An 18960-nucleotide genomic window follows, 5' to 3' on the forward strand; every position below is an offset into this window, starting at 1 on the left:
TATTTCATGGGAGACCCTGTTTAGGAAGCAATGATAAAGCCACTAACATGGAGTAGGAATCTGAGCACTGTACTTTCTCATACCTCCCACATCCATGTCTGTTGTTTACAACTGTGGGTGCTTTCTTAGCACGTGGACAGTTAATATATACAGAGGAAGCACTATAGTATCTCCCACCCCATCTATGTTATTGCTTTTTCTTTGATCTCAAGCACTGGTCCAAGCTCTGAAGTCTGCTACTCGCTCAGGATGTGAGCGGAACAAGGTTGCTAGTTAATACTTCCATGGCATTACACTGATACAAAATTATATATAGGCATATAAATTAAACAAACAAATAAATAAGCGATAAACAAAACAGCTTTGTACCTCTAAGATTAACAGCATCATTATTGCAAAAACTCCCACCAGATATGTTATAGTCCGGAGTTAAAATGCACTATATGCCAGAAAACAAGGATTCTGGAGAACGTACTCAATAAATCAAAAACCATTAATATTAAAATTTAAGGCACTTTCTCATTTTCCAAAGTAAAGGCAATACAGTACATTATATAGCCTCCTGTATTGTGCTGTGTTAAAATTGAGTCTCTGTGAATCCACAGTAGAATTCCTTGCATATACAACTCTACGACTCCCCTGTATGATATAAATCATAAAGATACATTCTCTTGGTCCCCCCCCCCCCCCACTTCTCACAGTTGATTGAACTGATATGTTAAAATTCTGTATTGTTTTGAAATAAATAATACTGTCAATCTACCAAAATAGCAGGAACAGATTTGGTACAATATTCTTGAATATATAATATTTAAGTCACAATTATATTCCAGGTTTGACAGATCTGGTACTGAATCCTCAGCTATCATTTTTCTGCTCTAAAGACAACCACGGAAAATAGTACAAGTAGTCATCACTTAACAATTGGTTACTTAGCAACACTCACCAAAAACTACTTAGGGACCCTGTTCTGGTCAAATGATCATTCATTGGGCACTTGGCAATCAACTCACCTTTACAGGCAGTTGCATCATTTTACAGTCATGTGACCACAATTTATTACCTTTTGGCCAGTTTTCAGCTTTTTTGGTAAAAAAAAAGAAAACCCAGTCATATGAATACATTGATCTGCTTTACAATTACCCTGTTCATCTAACAACAACCACCACAAAACAAAAAGGGCATAAAATCGGGCTTGGTTATATGGGCACCTTGATTTATGGCCATCATAACTTATATCCTAACTCCATTATGGTTGTAAGTTGAGGACTAACTGTAATTTAGAACAGGATCATATCATTGGCTGCAGAGATGACATCTTATCATGATCCTCCCAAGATCCAAAGGTGGGTTCCTACCGGTTCGGTCCGGTTCGCCCAAAGAGGTAGTAAAATCTGGCGGACCTTTCCGAACTGGTAGTAATGGCAGCCTGTCCACACTCCCGAACCAGTTCGCTCAGTCGCCACTGCCGTTGCAGGCATGCTTTTTGGCTGGAAAAGGAGGCATATAGAAACTGTCCTGTTGCCAAAGTACACAACAGCGGGAAAAAGAAATTCCAAGTTCAGCCTCCTGGTGCGGCGCAAGGCTCTGGGTGAAAGCTGGAACACCCCCCCCCCCATCAAAACTTTACGCCACCATTTCGGTGGGCATGGCTTGGTGAGGGGCCATGTGACTGAGTGTGCATGAGTGACATCAAGTTGGTCACGCCCACTCAGTCACATGCCCCATCTAGCCATGCCCACCAAACCGGTAATAAAAAAAATTGAAATCCACCCCTGCCAAGATCCAAGCTTCAGTCTTATATGCATTATTATCTTTCCCCATCTACTCAGTAAGTGTAGAGATTGAATCCAAAGATTAGGGAATGCCTTGCTCTGTCAGAGAAAATTAACATCTGGATCCCTCAAACTGTGATGGCACAAACATGATGTCCTGCTTTCAGTAATATCATGCAAGTGCTGCCATTACATCCTTGCATCTCAACATCTGATGAAAGTATGTAAGTCAAAAGATTCACATAATGATATTGTCATTAACATTTTGTCATCTGCTCCCCTTGCCCATCCATAGATGCTCATAGTGCCAGGTGAATTCTAACATGTATACTGATTGAAAGGCTGGAGTAGAACCGTGGCGACCCAGTTCTTGCCTATACTGATCTGTGGAAGTTTATCGATATAATTGTACGTCAGGCATTATCTTTGAGCTCATCTTAGTACATTATCTTTCTATGTGAATAACACTGAGAATAACAATGGAGAAAGGAATACAACATGCACTTTAAGCTATGAAATGAAGGTAATCAGAAACCTAACAAAAATATATACCATAAATAAACACAATCTGGAGAGAAGAAAACCAGGATTTAATGGAAATTTTATCTCAACTTCAAAAAGCCTCTGCTGCATATATCCTACTAGCTAATTCCAACTGGCTCAAAGAAGAAGAGAAGTTACTACAGGTTCTCAACCTCTGGGATCCAATTCCTACAGGGAATACAAAATTGAAAAGAGCTATAAAGATTATAGTTTGGTATGGCATACAATCAAGGTTAAAACCAGGTGCCATTCAATATTCTCTGTATTAGTTTCACTTCATCCAGATAAATGAAATTGATGCTGCTTACTACCACTTAGTATCTAACTGTCACATTTTTTTAAAAAAAATCTCCCTATACAGTGACATTATAGTACATACAATAGATAGCAAATACAGTACAGTATGTCTATGTATGTATATGTGTATACACACAGAAGCATACATACATACATACATGCACACGTGCATACATATACACAAACACATGAAACACAAAATAATATCCGTTAAGATATATTAAAACCAAAACCCATAAAAAGATATTTGAGAGTCAATGTACTATATATTAGCTATGTATTTAGCATACAGTATCTCCACAGGAAAGTAGCAAGAATAATTATGCAATTAAGAAAAGTCTGCTAAATTTTGTAAAAGCTGCTCCAAACATTATTTCATTAAGCTACACACAAAGATAAGGGCTGTAATTCAATCATACAAAACAACTGCAGCAACCGCAGTTTTTGCCTTTCATTTCTTTTTCTTCCTGCCTTCCTTTTTCCTCTGCCATTTTTTTTTACCTTGTTTGCAATACTTGTGATAAATGACTTGATGTCTAGATTAGTTGGGCAGCTCTTCTGACAGGGGGCATCTGCACACTTTAAGCACCTGGGGAGGAAAGTAAATGAGTTAGAGTGACTTAGAGCACAAAGCACTGCCAACAACATACAATTTTTCCATGTACCTGACAGAAGCTAATCAATCTAAAAATTAATAATACTCTACTGTTCGGGCAGAAACTCAAAAAGGTTCCCATGGGTAAGTGCTATTATCCCCATGTCACAGACAGGTAAACTAAGGCAGCTGATCCCAGATCATTCAAATCTTGAAAGTGAAAAGCAAGCCACCCATAAAATACAATTCCCCAGTGAATGTATGTTATGATTTGTATTATGTGATGACACTCTTCTGCAAAGTCTTTATTTCAAACAGGCAAAAGCAACATGTAGCACTAAGCCAGCAGATTTTAAGTCACTGCATTCCCTACCCAGCTTGCAGAGTCCGGATAATTATTTTGCTTTTGTATTTTTTATCACCTAATATTTAACATTTTTGAGCATATTCCATCAAAACAATAAAAACACAATAGAACCAAAATAAAATACCAACAGAGGAAGACAGAATAAATCTAATATTAACACAGAGAATAAGATATGTTGAATTCAGAATGATTAATTCTATTCTGAGCATTTCCACAATATAAAACTTTCATAAATATTAGCATTCTGCCTAACAATAGTTTAAAAGACGGATAAAGAGCAAAAAAAAAATCAATATACTTATTTGTGTCAAAATGTAACACTAATCTATGTCATATATGTAACAACCACAATTCAGACCAGAATTTCTGTTTTTAAGTGAGGCGATTGTTGAGGCACCCAATTTTGAGAACCTGTTTAGCCACAGTTGATAAGTGAATCGTTGTGATTGTAAATCATGTGGTCCTTAAGCAAATCCGGTTTTCCCGGTTGACTTTGCTTGCTGGAAGCTGGCTGGTAAAGTTGCAAATGGCAATTGTGTGAGTCCAGGATGCTGCAACCATTGTAAATACATGTTGGATTCCTGGCGACCAAATTTTAATCACATGACTATAGGGATGCTGTGTAGGTTGTAAATATGAGGACGAGTTTAAAATCCCATTTTTCAGTGCCGCTGTAACACTGAAAGGTCACTAAATGAATTATTATAAGTCAAGGACTACCTGTACTGCCATTTGAACAAGCTCTGCACTTACAGTGATCCTATTCTCAAGAAGGTGGTTTACTAGTATGTCCAAATAAATCAATTTCAGGTTATGGTTTGCAATTCTGATATATTTGGATAATTGGTTTGAGCTCCGAGCTTAGCAATTTGATTGCAAAATTTTTGTCCCCATTCGAGGAAACATCGTCAGTGTACTTTGAATTATTTGGATAATCTACTGTAATGTTAAATTATGGTTTAACTTGCAATCAAAGGAGATCATACTAGAGTCGCCGTCGTCATCATCATCATTAGATTGCATGCAGAGCATATTGTCAACAAGTGTTTTCCAGTGGTTTTGATCATTTACAGCAGCTTTGGCATTGTCCCAAGGGATAGCAATAATCTTAAGAACTCCTTTGTTTGGGGACCTGGTTTTCTGAGGCCAGCATAGTGCAATTGCACTATGTCTTTAGGCATACATAAAATATGGTAAACAAACTGCATTTGACGTTCATTCACACTCAATAGGTGTTCTAAATCTAATCTTTGTAGTACCTCTTCATTAGGGATGTGGTCACGATATGAGATGTGGAAGATTGTCAAGCAGTGATGTTGGAGAACATTCAACTGTTTAATTATGGTTGTACACCTCCATGTTCCACAAATATATAGTGCAGTTGGTATAACAGTACTTTTGAAGAGTTTTATCTTTGTAGTAATACTTACGGTTGTGTGGACCAAATTGGGTGAATGCACTGAAATCCGCCCATTGCCATTCCAATTTGATGGTTAATGTCCTGATCTGTACCTCCATTCATAGATATAATGCTATCAAGCAGAGGTGGGTTGCTGCCGGTTCGGCCCAGCTTGGCCGAACTGGTAGTGGAATTCAGGCCTGGGTTGCAGAATCAGTAGCGACCCAGACCTGACACGCCCCCAAACCAGTTCCCTCGCTGCCGCTTGGGCGCCATCATTTTGAATTTTAGTGACTGCGTGTACACAGTTCACGGTAAATTGTTCTGCAAATGTACACAGAACAATTTACATTGAACAGCGCACATATACGCAACGTGCATCTAGCGCACATTGCAAACCGGCAGTAACGCCAGCAGCAATTGACCCTGCTACCAAGGTAAGTAAATTGTTGGACTTCTGTAGTTCTAATTTTTCTATAATCTGGAGAACCCTTCTCAATTTATCCAGACTTGGGACTGTTTGGGTTACGTCAAAAGAGAGTTGGCCCTGGTGGAGTTTCTTACTAAAGTAACAACAGCTAGAAAACAAGGACCATGTGGGCATGTTTTGAAAAGAAAAATAGAAAGTCTAAAGGTTAGAGATGGGGAGCAGCCATCTTCAAATCACGGGGCAAGGTTCCAAATTATAATACTGATATCATGGTTTATCATATATTGTTATCAGGTATATTATCAGATATATTTGAAGTAATATAAATCATGCCACGTAGAACTGGCATGAGCAGGTTCTGTTAAATCATCTTTAACGATCAGGGACAAATGATCAATCTTCAAAAGGTTATAGAAGAATGCAAACTGATTCCCATCTTATGAACTTAATCAAAATCTATAAGATTCCTTGCTCTTAATAAACTTCACTCTGATCTAAGCATTCCTTTGTTGTTCTTTTGAATCTATTTTTCTACTTGCAAAATGGCAGAGCAGTAGAGTCAGACATAAATACATGAGGTGACTTCAGGCAAATCAGTATCCCTTCCCTTTCCAGAAAATGTTACTGATCTGGAAAATAGGAACTGTAGAATTGCTCTGTTTTACTTGCTCCAAGTATCACAGTTATTAACATGCATTTCCTAAAAGCTAAGAGGTAGAATACCATGTCATAAAGTACCAACTCATACTTTTTACGACGTGGTGAGTTGCAATCTCCCATATTCAGATCATTCTTATGATTATCAAATAATAATCATGTCATGTTATTTATAATCAGATGTTGAATGTGAGGTGGTAAACTTATTTTTAAGAAAAGTAAGAAGAGTATTTAACCCATAATATAATCTTTACTCAAGAAAGAGAGTAAAAAGATATTCAAACCAGAATTGAGAAAATGTAGAAGTACCATAACATTCAAGAGGAGAATATGGTTCAATGTGAGAGTTACTTTTGAATAAAATATAGGTAAATTCAACTTTAAAGTTCAAATTTATGAGAAAACAATGTGTAAGCCTCTTTGGCTCCTCTAACAAAGGAGAAGAGGAATATAATTTTGTCAAAAGTAGACCAGCTTGGAAGACATTACCATTCAAATCATCATTCAAAGCAACTGCCTGTTAGATTCAACCAGGAAAGGTAAAATAAAACAAGATCAAATCAAGATTGACCAGGAAGCCTTTTTTTTTTTTTTTTTGCACTACGGCACGTGTATAATGGCGTCATTATGCATCTTTCACCAAACACTATACATCTCCATATTTTATTTTATTATTATTATGGAGCTGGCTCATAAATAACAGCTGTTGAAAATGTCAAATGTTAATGAGGCAGGGCAATGCAAGCCTGAATTTGTGGCATTGGCTGGGAAGAGAGGGGGCTGGAAGCGCTGCGAATATGCCAGTATAGACAGACTCTTATAACAACACCATCTTCCAATTCTCAGAGCACTCTGCAGACTAAAGTGCATCAGTCTGCCATTAATCCCACTTATCACTCTGACAGCTCAGTAATTACACCACTGCTACAGCCCAGGTACTGCAGTTGTAATAAAATATCAACCGCTGTGCAGGATGCATGCTGGCGAGATGTTTTATTAAACTTTGGGGGGGGGAGGGGGGCTTGATCATCAAGTGACATTAGTGTTGACCTATTTTTTCTATTTGACAATAAATTAGCCTTTGACCATGCCATAATAGATATTACAGAGTGCATTTACTGTTCCCAAACAGCAAAAGGTGCAGGATTCCAAGGAACTGGGCAAATGGCATAAAATAAGACAGTAGGAGAGGCATGTCAGAACATTATTACCTAAATGGCTATAAATGATTGATATAGTGAGAAATCACAAACATGGCTCTACACTTGGAGAGAAATGCAACAACAATTACACAAAAAAAAAAACCAAACAAACCATTCTATAACCTATGTAAATTATTCCAGAGAAATAATGATATTTTTTCTATAAAATTTCTATTATTTTGAACTTCATGCTTCTGATGACTTCTGTTGTCTTTCAAACTGGATGCATTATCATTTAAATTAAATAATACTGAGGAAAAATGAAAGAAAACATTTTAAAAGTCATAAACATATACAGCATCCAACCCCACACATTTATTTCCACGCTATTTTGAAAAGAGAAGTACTCTATCCAAACTAGATCAAGGAAGACAATGGCTAAATTAATGATCTAAACCTATTGTTTATAAATGATCTAAACTTATTGTTTATAAAAATTAATTATTTCTTTGAACTATAATTACTATGAATTTATGAATTTGTACTATGTTTCCCCGAAAATAAAACAGGGTCTTATTTTCTTTTGACTCCCGAAATAAGCACTTGGCCTTATTTTCGGAGTGGTCTTATTATTATTTTTTAAGAAGAATTTTATTGGTTTTTAAACATTTATAGGGAAAGGTAAAAAAGGTACATAGAAAATTTTGGCAGCTCCCGTGCTAGTGGTAGAAATCCCCCCAAATCTCACAATTTTCACAATGTTAAAAATAACGTATAAAAGATAAGCATAAACAGAATCTTGTTTTACATTATGTCAACCATATGTTCAATCATCTCTTTCTTTGTCACTTTCTAGTATATCAACAATTACCATAGTATTTCAAATACATTTATTTTTGTGACCTGAGCCTTTCCGATATTGCTCCCTCCTCCCTGTCCCCACATGGAGCCACAGCCCCCCCCTCCTTCATATCTTGCACATTATTACCTTTTTCACCACCTCCCCTATTTTCGTCCTCTAGGAGAGAACTATGTTTTTTAATGAAGGCTTCTGTCTCCTCCATTGTATTAATTCTAATTCTATTTCCCTCCCAAAAAATCAACATTCCCTCTGGCAATAACCAAACTCTTTTATTGTATAATTTCTTTCATAAGGAGGAATAATTTCTCCTTTTTTCCTTTATTTTTTTCGGAATTTGCTTAAGAATGGTGATTTCTTTATATTTTAATGGTCCCTCCCTTTGGGCCCCTAGCACCTCATCCCTCATGGTCCTCCTAAGAAACTTAACATGTACCTCCCTTGGAACATTGTGTGTTCTAGCATATGCTGAATTAATCCTGTAAACCAGATCCATATCCCACCACAACTGTTCCTTATTTCTCTTAATATATTCTGCTAAAATTGTACTCATAATATCCTTAAGATCTTCATTTTCTGTCTCTGGTAGGTTCTGGAATCTGAGAAAAAAGGACATTCTTTCAAGTTCTATTTTTACCATAAAATTTTCCAGTTCTAAATTTCCCTTCCGGACTGCCTTAACCTCCTCTCCCAATCCAGTTGCCTCCTCCTCCAACATCCCAATTCTTTGTTTATTTTCTGTTATATGATGTTGTACACCTCTGAGTTCATCTTTGAAATCTGTCACCTCTTTTTTCAACTCATTTTGACCTCTCATACTTTCCTGAAACATTTGGTTAACAGATAGTTCTTTTGAGCTCTCTCCAGTCCTTTCTTGTTGTAACAATGAAGTAATTTTCATCTGTTGCATGCTCGGAGTGGAGGTGGCAGAAGCAGGACTCGTTGGTGGTTTTTTGGGCCCCATTTATCTGCGTTCAGGGATGATAAGTCTTTTACAAAGAAAATGGCATCAGAGGAGGGTACCGGTCCAAGGCAGCAGGCAAATCCAAAAATGAAAAGTTAGTTCTCCTTCACAGTTCCAAGGCACGGAGGTACATCAGAAAGAGGAAAAGTCAAATAGTCAAAATTAATCAGGAAGCCCACGTAACAGGAGAGGTGCAGAGCACCTTCAGAGGGGGTATCAAGACAATTACCAGAGATTTTTTTTCCAAAGGTAGTTTCAAAAGGCAGACTTCATTTATAAGTACAAAGATGAAGAGGAGCCAACTTGGCTCCTCCTTTCGCAGGGAGAAGAACAAGGAGTTTCATAAAGTTTTTCCCTTTTAAGAAAACAGCTCAGCAATCACCTCTTGCAGCTGTGATATCAGTCTTTCTCACATAGTTAGTACAAGTGGCAGGTCAACCTTTATTCTCTCTCCATTCCAATAGAGAGAGAGATAGTTCAAATGCCGCTTTGTCCGAGGGGGGGGGGTAAAGAGAAAGAAACACCCCCCTCTAATCTTTCAGTTTCAAATGGATTGAACAAAATTTATAATAGTCTGCTGCTTATCTGTTAACGATGATTAAGAAGATTAGGGCGGATCTCTCCCCACCAGCACTTCAGCCGCTCTTCTTTCGCTTAACTCTTTCCTCCCGGAGCCCATTCGGCGAAAGGGCAGATAGCCAACAGCTGTTTCATGCTCCCCCTCCGCTCCCCGGCTCCTGGGGCGAGGCTGGAAACACCCCCGCCGGCTGCCGCCGAGTCTGGGGGATTCCAGCAAGCCGCCCTGCGGCAGCAGACCCCTCCAGGGCCCACTGTGCTCCTAAAAGGAGCCCACTGGGAAGATGAGCAGCGGACAACACATCCGTCACCTACAGGAACCGGAAGTGATCCAGGAGTGGTCTTATTATTTTTGAGATGCAGGACGTGGTGAGTGTGGTCACCTCATGGCTGCTGCTGTCTTGCAATTTTTTCAGGGGAGGGCTTATTTTCAGGGGAGGGCTTATTTTAGTGCATGCACTCAAAAGCCTGATTGGGCTTATTATCTGGGGAGGTCTTATTTTCAGGGAAACAGGGTATATACTCCTAAAATGTATCGATGTGTATGTACTCCTAAAATTTGTTCTGCCTAGGTGGCATCTCTTTCTTAATGGTACAAGAAAGAGCACCTAGCCTGTTTTATAACAATGCAACAGGTGGGCAAAGCATGTTTAATATCCTTAAAGAATGAACACTGAAGAAGCACATATGATTTTAATTTTAAATAAATCCTTTTACAAAAAGTTATTTCTTTATGAAAATACACTCAACTCATACTCATAACAAAAGCACCTACTTGGGAGGATGAGAAACAGTGGGAAAAAATCTACTAATGTCAAAAATAAGTACACAGGTTTCCTGTTCAATGGACTGTATATCCTATTTAAATTTCAATATACTGTAATCAGTGCACTTTGAATCACTATTCATTGAAGAGATCATTTCTGCTTCAACTATAAGACAATTAAAATACAACAAAGAACACTAAATCAGACAAAAAAGCAAGAAATGTTTCTTTTTATTGTTATAATTGTGTTGATTGTTACATGTTGTTGCCTAGAGCAAGGAGGCTATAAAATTTAACATTTTAAACACCACAGAAGCATCCATTATTCACTTAATATTATGCAAAAACACTTCTGTTCATGCAACAAGTAAGTTGCTGCTTTCTGACCTACACATACCAGCCTTCCAATGTAAATGTAAGAAAATCATAGGACATAAATGGGAAAAATAAATTAACAAACACGCAAATAGCAATAACACTTAGACTTATATACCACTTTACAGTGCTTTACAGCCCTCTCTAAGCGGTTTACGGAGTCAGCATTTTATCACCTTGGAAGGATGGAAGGCTGAGTCAACCTTGAGCCTGGTGAGATTCGAACTGCCAAATTGCAATCAGCTGGCAGTCAGCAGAAGTAGCCTGCAGCATTGCACTCTAACAACTATGTAACCTCAAAGCTGCAGTTCCTGTCACTATTTTTTAATAGTGACAAATTTTACGTCCTGCTTTCCCTTAAAAAGAAACAGGTAACGTCTCAAGCAAAATAAATGCATTTGTTCCCTTTGCAATTAAATATGCATTCTTTTCTCTAAAAAAGAACAGTTTGGAATATTCTTAGAATTGTGATTAAAAAAACCCTCAGAAACATCAGTAGACATGACATTTCAGTGTCAATCTGGATATGACCCTGAGTTTCTAAGTTTTTCTTTAAAAAAAATAGAAAATTAATTGCCCCCTCGCCATAAAACTAGTAAAATACTCCAAAGTAGGGCTGATAAGACAGTATATAAAAATAAGGAAGAATGGAAGCTTTGAAATTGTCAGCTGCTCAAAACAGCAGTGTAACAGATGATTTATATGGCAGGAGTCAGTATCCTCCCATAATGATGATTTGTATTTCTGCTTATAATTACTTCTTAATTTGTATTTGTAGCTGCAGAAAAGCCAGCTATATGGCTTATGAATTTTATGCAAATCTATGTCCTTTAGCAAAACATTTCCTCCTCTTTGCTAACACTTACCTGGCCTGTCTACCTGAAAATATTTTCATCCTAATCTCAGCATTTCTGTCCAACGAATCTCCCATCTAAAGACTTTTACAGTTCTATTGGCTATTTGGCTTTGAAATTGAAAAAAATAAACATTTAAGGCTGCCTTAAATATGCCTCTTTTAGCCAATGGTAGAATGGCCAAAGGCATAGCTGCCAACTGATATTTTTAGGTCTCTTCATAAGTCCTGCTTTCTGACAAAACCTTTCAAATTCAAAACCTTTCCTCAAGCATCCAATATGGAAGACCACTATGCATTCAATGGGAAAATTTTTCATGTGCATAACTGAATCTGCTTTGGCTTCCACATGGCTGAACTACTGTTGTTCTGAAATATCTGTTCGTGTTCTCAAATAGACTAGAAATCAATCTAAGCTATACCAACTGCACTTGAGTGCATAAAAAGTTCATTTGGAATAAATAAAATACTTTCTGGGCCATTCAAAATGCTGAAATTATATCTTTGACAGTTTCAACTTGGCTACACCATGCCCTAAAATAAGCCCTTACTGTAACTACGTGGGTAACTTGGCCTGTGTCAAAATTTTAACTTGTTGCCTCTGGAATAATGCTTCAGATATTGAAACCTTTTGTCCTTTTTTTTTACCCTCAACACTGATCTGGAGAGTGACCCCACTTTGCCTATTATCTCTGCTGCAAATGCCCAGGATAGTTTTTTTAACCCAGGGTTGTCTGACGATACATGTTGCATCACTATGTGAGTCCTGGTAAAAGACAACATGGAAGCTATTTAAAAAATCATTATGCATGAAGCTTTTCTCCTGCAGGTTTCTACACTGAATCTGCGAACATCTGCAAGGGCTGATCTGGTTGGACCAACAAACTGTTTCTGAGCTGACCAATACCTAGATATTATTTCATTGAACAAGTCTTATCCTCTTTTGTAAATAATTTACTATCTAAGGGTAGACCAAGCATTGCCAACAATGATCAACATTCTTTAATTTTTTTTCACAAGAAATTCGAATGCAAAATAATTAATTGGTATTGGTTAAACTATGTTTTTCTGTCCTGCCTTCCAGACAGAATGTACGGTATAGATCAGTGGTTCTCAACCTTCCCAATCCCATGACCCTTTAATATAGTTCCTCATGTTGTGGTGACCCCCAACCATAAAATTGGTGTCTCGGTTCCTAAGACCATCGAAAATATGTATTTTCCAATGGTCTTAGGCAACCCCTGTGAAAGGGTCATTCGACCCCCAAAGGGGTCCCGACCTACAGGTTGAGAACCACTGGTATAGATATTTAAACTGTCCTTCCAAAGCTATGTAAATAACTGCACCAATTTTCAGTGTTAAAATGTTTTATGTATTGTAAAGCTTACCTTTATTTATTTTGTAATTATAAACTGCCTCAAGCACTCTGAGAACTGCCTTCTATTAAAAAAAAAATCCCCAAAACTAAACTCACCGTGTTAGTGAGGTTTCTTCCAGTAGTTGATTGATTGGTTCTCAACATGTTGTTCACTATTATGCCTCTGAGAAATTAAACATCACTCACTTTTTAACCATTTCTGCTGTTAAAATTAGGCCTTCCATTCAGGTTTTACTTAAATCATCTTCATAGCCACCACATGTTTATTGGACCCGTGTCCCTCCTGGCTTGTACTGGCATCCTGGGAGGTCACACGAGGCTGGCTCCAGGAGTTAGTCAACGCTTCTTTGAGTGAAGGGTTCCTGCCGGCCGCCGTGAAAGAGGCGGTGGTGAGGCCTCTCCTCAAGAAGCCTTCCCTGGACCCAGCTTTATTAGCCAACTACCGTCCCGTCTCCAACCTTTGCTTTCTGGCGAAGGTTGTAGAGAGTGTGGTGGCACAACAGTTTCCACGCCACTTGGGGGAAACTGATTATCTGGACCCGCGCCAGTCCGGTTTCCGGCCCGGTCACAGCACGGAGACGGCATTGGTCACGTTGGTGGATGATCTCTGGAGGGCCAGAGATGGGGGCTGCTCCTCCATCCTGGTCCTATTAGACCTCTCGGCGGCTTTCGATACCATCGACCATGGTATCCTATTGCATCGATTGGAGAGGTTGGGGATGAGGGGCACCGTTTTGCGGTGGTTCTCCTCCTACCTCTCTGGCTGAGCGCAATTTGTATTGGCAGGGGGGCAGAGGTCGACCTCGAGGCCGCTCACTTGTGGGGTGCCACAAGGGTCGGTCCTCTCGCCTCTCCTGTTCAATGCATATATGAAGCCGCTGGGCGAGATCATTCGTGGGTTTGGGGTAGATTACCATCTGTACGCGGATGACACCCAGCTGTACATCTCTACCCCAAACCACCCCAACGATGCTATCGAAGTGATGTCCCGGTTCTGGAAGCCGTACGGATCTGGATGGGAAGTAACAGACTCAAGCTCAACCCATCCAAGACTGAGTGGCTGTGGTTACCGGCGCCCCGGTTCAACCAGCTTATTCCATCACTGGCCATTGGGGGCGAACATCTGGCCCCCGTGGATCGGGTACACAATTTGGGCGTCCTTCTGGATGCCCGGCTGTCCATGATGACCATGTGACAGCCATGGCCAGGGGGGCGTTCCACCAGGTTCGCTTGGTGCGCCAATTGCATCCCCTATTGGACTGGAGCGCCCTTTGCACAGTCACTCATGTGCTTGTGACATCCCGGCTAGACTACTGCAACGCTCTCTACATGGGGCTCCCCTTGAGATGCACCCGAACGCTGCAGCTGGTTCAGAATGTGGCCACGCGGGCAATCTCGGTAGTCTTTAGCTACTCCCGCGTAACACCTCTCCTGCGCGGGCTACACTGGCTGCCTGTGCCTTTTCGGGTGCGTTTCAAGGTGTTGACCATCATCTTTAAGGCGCTCCATTGCACAGGACCTAGTTATTTGCGGGATCGTATCCTGCCCCATACATCCCTTCGGCTGATTCGCTCGCACAGAGAGGGACTCCTCCGGGTGCCGTCCACTAGGCTGTGCCAGCGGGCGACGCCTAGGGGAAGGGCCTTCTCTGTGATGGGCCCAACCCTCTGGAATGACCTTCCCCCTGACATCAGAATGACTACGGACCTCCGCTCCTTCCATCAGAAACTCAAAACCCACCTGTTTCAGCTAGCCGGCCTGGCCTAATTCCAACTTTCCCACCTCAGTTTTATTTTTAAATTTTATGATTGGTTTTATGGTCTAAGTTTTTAATTTTTATAAATTCGTACAGGGGCTATTTAATCTAATTTTAGCTATGTATACTATTGTTTGTATGGTTTTTTAAATTTATACCTGTACACCACCCCGAGTCCCTTCGGGGAGAGGGGGCGGTCTAGAAATCTAATAAATAATTATTATTATTATTATTATTATTATTATTATTATTATTATTATTATTATTATTATTATTATTATTATTATTATTATTATGTTATTTTATCCATCTAGCATTTTTATTAAATTCTTTTTGAGTTTCCCATAGATCTTCCCCAAATTAGATTGTTTCCATTTTGTTTGGTTTTCCATGTTCATAATTTCTATTGCCATTTATACAGGTAGAATTGCCTCTTATCTGATTGAGATAGCTTATTTTAGTTAAATTGGATGAATGGTGTCTCTTTTCCCGGCTATTGCCACTATTTGTTACTTTATTATTTCCAAAACTTGTTCTATTTTTCTGCTGCAAAGCCAATACTTTTTATTAGACTTACATTCTTCAATTTTTGTTCTTTCATATTTTTTAAATTACTTGCATCTGATATTAATTTCTTTACTTGGCCTCCAATCTGATCTTTGACTTTGGGATTTAATATGATTTTGCCTTTGGTTTTCCAATTTCGATATCTATTTATTCTATAACCGCCACTGCTGTACTCTAAGCAATCTGATTGGTCTGTTTGATAAATGTTATTTTAATCCTTGCAAGCATCTTATTCACATTCTTAATTACAGATGCTAGGTCTTTTTTGGCACTATTTTTAATGCTGGCAATCTTTGTCTTTCTACTGATAATTCTGCATATGCCATAAACTTCTCTTGAAATTCTTCTTGTAAGGAGGTCAGTTTATCGGTTGTTTCAGTGCTGGCCTGTACTAGTTCTTGTTGTTATTATTTCTTCTAAGTTATCATTTGTGTAGTTCATATGAATTGTTTTCTTTACATTTCCATTTGTTATCTCAGTTTCTTTTTCTACACTATTGTTACTTTGGGGTCTTATATTTTCACAACTTTTCTGAATTTCTTCCAATTCTATTTCCCTGAATATTTTACTTCAAGTAATGAATTAGCAAATTCCAATTAACAAATCGGTTTTTATTTTTCTCCTCTATTCAGTATTTAACTTTGTTATTTTCAATAGCTTTTCTGAATTGACTGCTTCAGCAAGGGTTCTTGGCTTTTCTTAATGTAAATAATAAATAAATAAATATTTATTTCTTAGCCGCACCCTCTCCCGAAGGACTCGGGGCGGCGTACAATGAAACATATGAAATAAATATGTGGACAAAACAAACATATAACAGAGACATATACCGAGACATACACAAGGAGGAGGTCGGCTGATGAATAAAAAACAATTAGAATACAGTGATTAAAAAACCCCTAAATAATTAAATATAATTAAAATAACCAATTAAAAACCCGTCAGGAGCGATATGGTTAGATCAAAGTTGAGCCAGGCCAGCTACTTGGAATAGGTGGGTCTTAAGCTTAATACGAAAGGAGCGGAGGTCAGAGGTATTCCTAATATCTGGAGGGAGGTCATTCCACAGGGCTGGGCCTGCCACAGAGAAGGCTCTACTCCTAGGCGCCGCCCCCTGACACTGTCTAGTGGACGGCACCTGGAGGAGGCCCTCTCTGTGCGAGCGGATTGGTCGCAGGGATGTATGGGGCAGAATACGATCCCGCAAGTAACTAGGTCCTGAGCCATGGAGCGCTTTAAAGATTGTTATCAAAACCTTGAAACGCACCCGATAGACCACAGGAAGCCAGTGCAGCTCGCGCAGGAACGGTGTCACATGGGAGTACCTAGTACTCCCCATAATTACCCGCGCGGCTGCGTTCTGGACCAACTGTAGCCTCCGGGTGCATTTCAAGGGAAGCCCCATGTAGAGAGCGTTACAGTAGTCCAAGCGAGACGTCACCAGCGCATGAGTGACTGTGCCTAAGGCGTCCCGGTCCAGTAGGGGGCGCAATTGGCGCACCAGGCGAACCTGGTGGAACGCCCCCCTTGCCACGGCTGTCACATGGTCATCCATGGACAGCCGGGCATCCAGGAGGACGCCCAAATTGCGCGCCCGCTCCACGGGGGCAAGTTGAATGCCCCCAATGGCCAATGATGGAGTTAATTGGCTGAACCGGGGAGCTGGTACCCACAGCCACTCCGTCTTGGAGGGGTTGAGCTTGAGTCGGTTGTCATCCATCCAGATCCGTACGGCTTCCACACACCAGGACATCACTTCGATGGCCTCGTTGGGGTGGTTCAGGGTGGAAAAGTACAGCTGAGTATCATCAGCGTACAGGTGGTATCCCACCCCGAAACCACGGATGATCTCACCCAGCGGCTTCATATATGTGTTGAACAGGAGTGGCGAGAGGACCGACCCCTGTGGCACCCCACAAGTAAGGGGGCGTAGGGTCGACCTCTCTTCTCCTGCCAACACACGCTGCGTCCGGCCAGAAAGGTAGGAGCCGAACCACCGCAAAACGGTGCCCCGGACCCCCAACCCCTCCAGCCGGCGCAGCAGGATACCATGGTCGATGGTATCAAAAGCCGCCGAGAGGTCTAATAGGACCAGGATAGAGGAACAACCTCTATCTCTGGCCCTCCAGAGATCATCCACCAATGCGACCAAGACCGTCTCCGTGCTGTGACCGGGGCGGAAGCCGGACTGGCGCGGGTCTAGATAATCATTTTCCTCCAGATTACGTGGAAACTGGTAGGCCACCACACTCTCTACAACCTTCGCCAAAAAGGGAAGGTTGGAGACAGGACGATAATTGGCCAGCTCCAAAGGGTCCAGGGAAGGCTTCTTGAGCAAGGGTCTCACCACCGCCTCTTTCAAGGCGGCCGGGAGAGACCCCTCGCTCAACGAAGCGTTCACTAGGCCCAGGAGCCAGTCTCGTGTAACCTCCCAGGATGCCAGTACAAGCCAGGAGGGGCACGGGTCCAATAAACATGTGGTGGGTCGCAGTCGTCCACGCATTCTGTCCAAATCCTCGATGGCAACCAAGTCAAACTCCTCCCAGATCGATTCCTCAAGACTCGCCATGGACGTCTCCATTGGACCACTGACAGGGACCCAATCCCTCCGGATTTGAGCAATTTTATCCTGCAGATATTTACCAAATTCCTCTGCCCTGCCCTGTAGAGGGGCCTCCCGCGGCCTCTGAAACAAGAGGGAGCGGGACACCCGAAACAGGGCGGCAGGGCGGTTCTCCGCGGATGCAATGAGAGTGGCACAATATTGGCGTTTGGCCACTCTCAATGCCACAAGGTACGTCCTTAAATGGGCTCGTGCCTGTGTTCGATCAAATTCGGAGCGAGAGGATCTCCAACGACTCTCTAGACGTCTCTTGCGGCATTTCATCACCCTTAGTTCCTCGGTAAACCAAGGGGCCAGGGTGGATCGTTGCCGCCGGAGAGGCCGCAAAGGCGCCACCCGGTTCAAGGCCCCAGTAGTCGCATTATTCCACGCGACCACCAGGTCCTCTACCCGGGGGCGGGTCAAGGTTACAGGAGGTGGCCCAAGCTCCGTCTGGAACCTATCAGGTTCCATCAGGCACCTGGGGCGGAACCATCTGGTACTTTCCGGTTCCGCCTCCCCGCAGCGGGAGGTAGCACCAGGGAAGTCAAGACGAAGGAGTGAGTGATCTGACCATGACAAGGGAGTGATGGTTAAGTCCCCTCCTCCCAGATCACTCAGCCACTGGCCAGAGACAAAAACAAGGTCCAGAGTGTGTCCTCCCTCATGTGTCGGGCCCTGAATCATTTGAGTCAGGTCCATGGCTGTCATGGAAGCCATGAACTCCCGAACCCCCTCTGATGCTTCTCCCATCGATGGCAGGTTAAAATCCCCCATCACTAAAAGTTTGGGGGTCTCAACCGTCACCGATGCGATCAGCTCAAGGAGTTAGGGCAGGGCCGCTGATGTATAGCGAGGAGCCAGGTATACTATCAGCAGGCCCAACTGTCTCCCAGGGCCCCATTTCACAACAAGGGATTCACATCCGGACGTCTGTGGCACAGTAGACTCCCTCGGCTCTAAGTCCTCCCGAATAATTACTGCCACCCCACCGCCCCTTCCCTGGGCCCGGGGCTGGTGAAATGCTCGGTAGCCTGGTGGGCACATTTCCACGAGGGG

At 41.4% G+C, this 18960-nt stretch overlaps 1 protein-coding gene across 6 annotated transcripts in view; it reads right to left on the minus strand.

Annotated features, from left to right (window-relative positions):
• The window catches only part of DPYD (dihydropyrimidine dehydrogenase), a 628073-nt gene that overhangs the window by 449896 nt on the left and 159217 nt on the right, over positions 1-18960 (minus strand). For all 6 annotated transcript variants that reach the window (XM_081946459.1, XM_081946458.1, XM_081946461.1 and 3 more), the window contains one exon: positions 3117-3204. In XM_081946459.1, coding sequence (XP_081802585.1) covers positions 3117-3204 — 88 coding nt within the window. The remainder of the gene's footprint in view (positions 1-3116; positions 3205-18960) is intronic.

This window comes from Natrix helvetica, assembly GCF_964273705.1.
Source record: "Natrix helvetica genome assembly, chromosome: 3".
Taxonomy (NCBI): Eukaryota; Metazoa; Chordata; class Lepidosauria; order Squamata; family Natricidae; genus Natrix; species Natrix helvetica.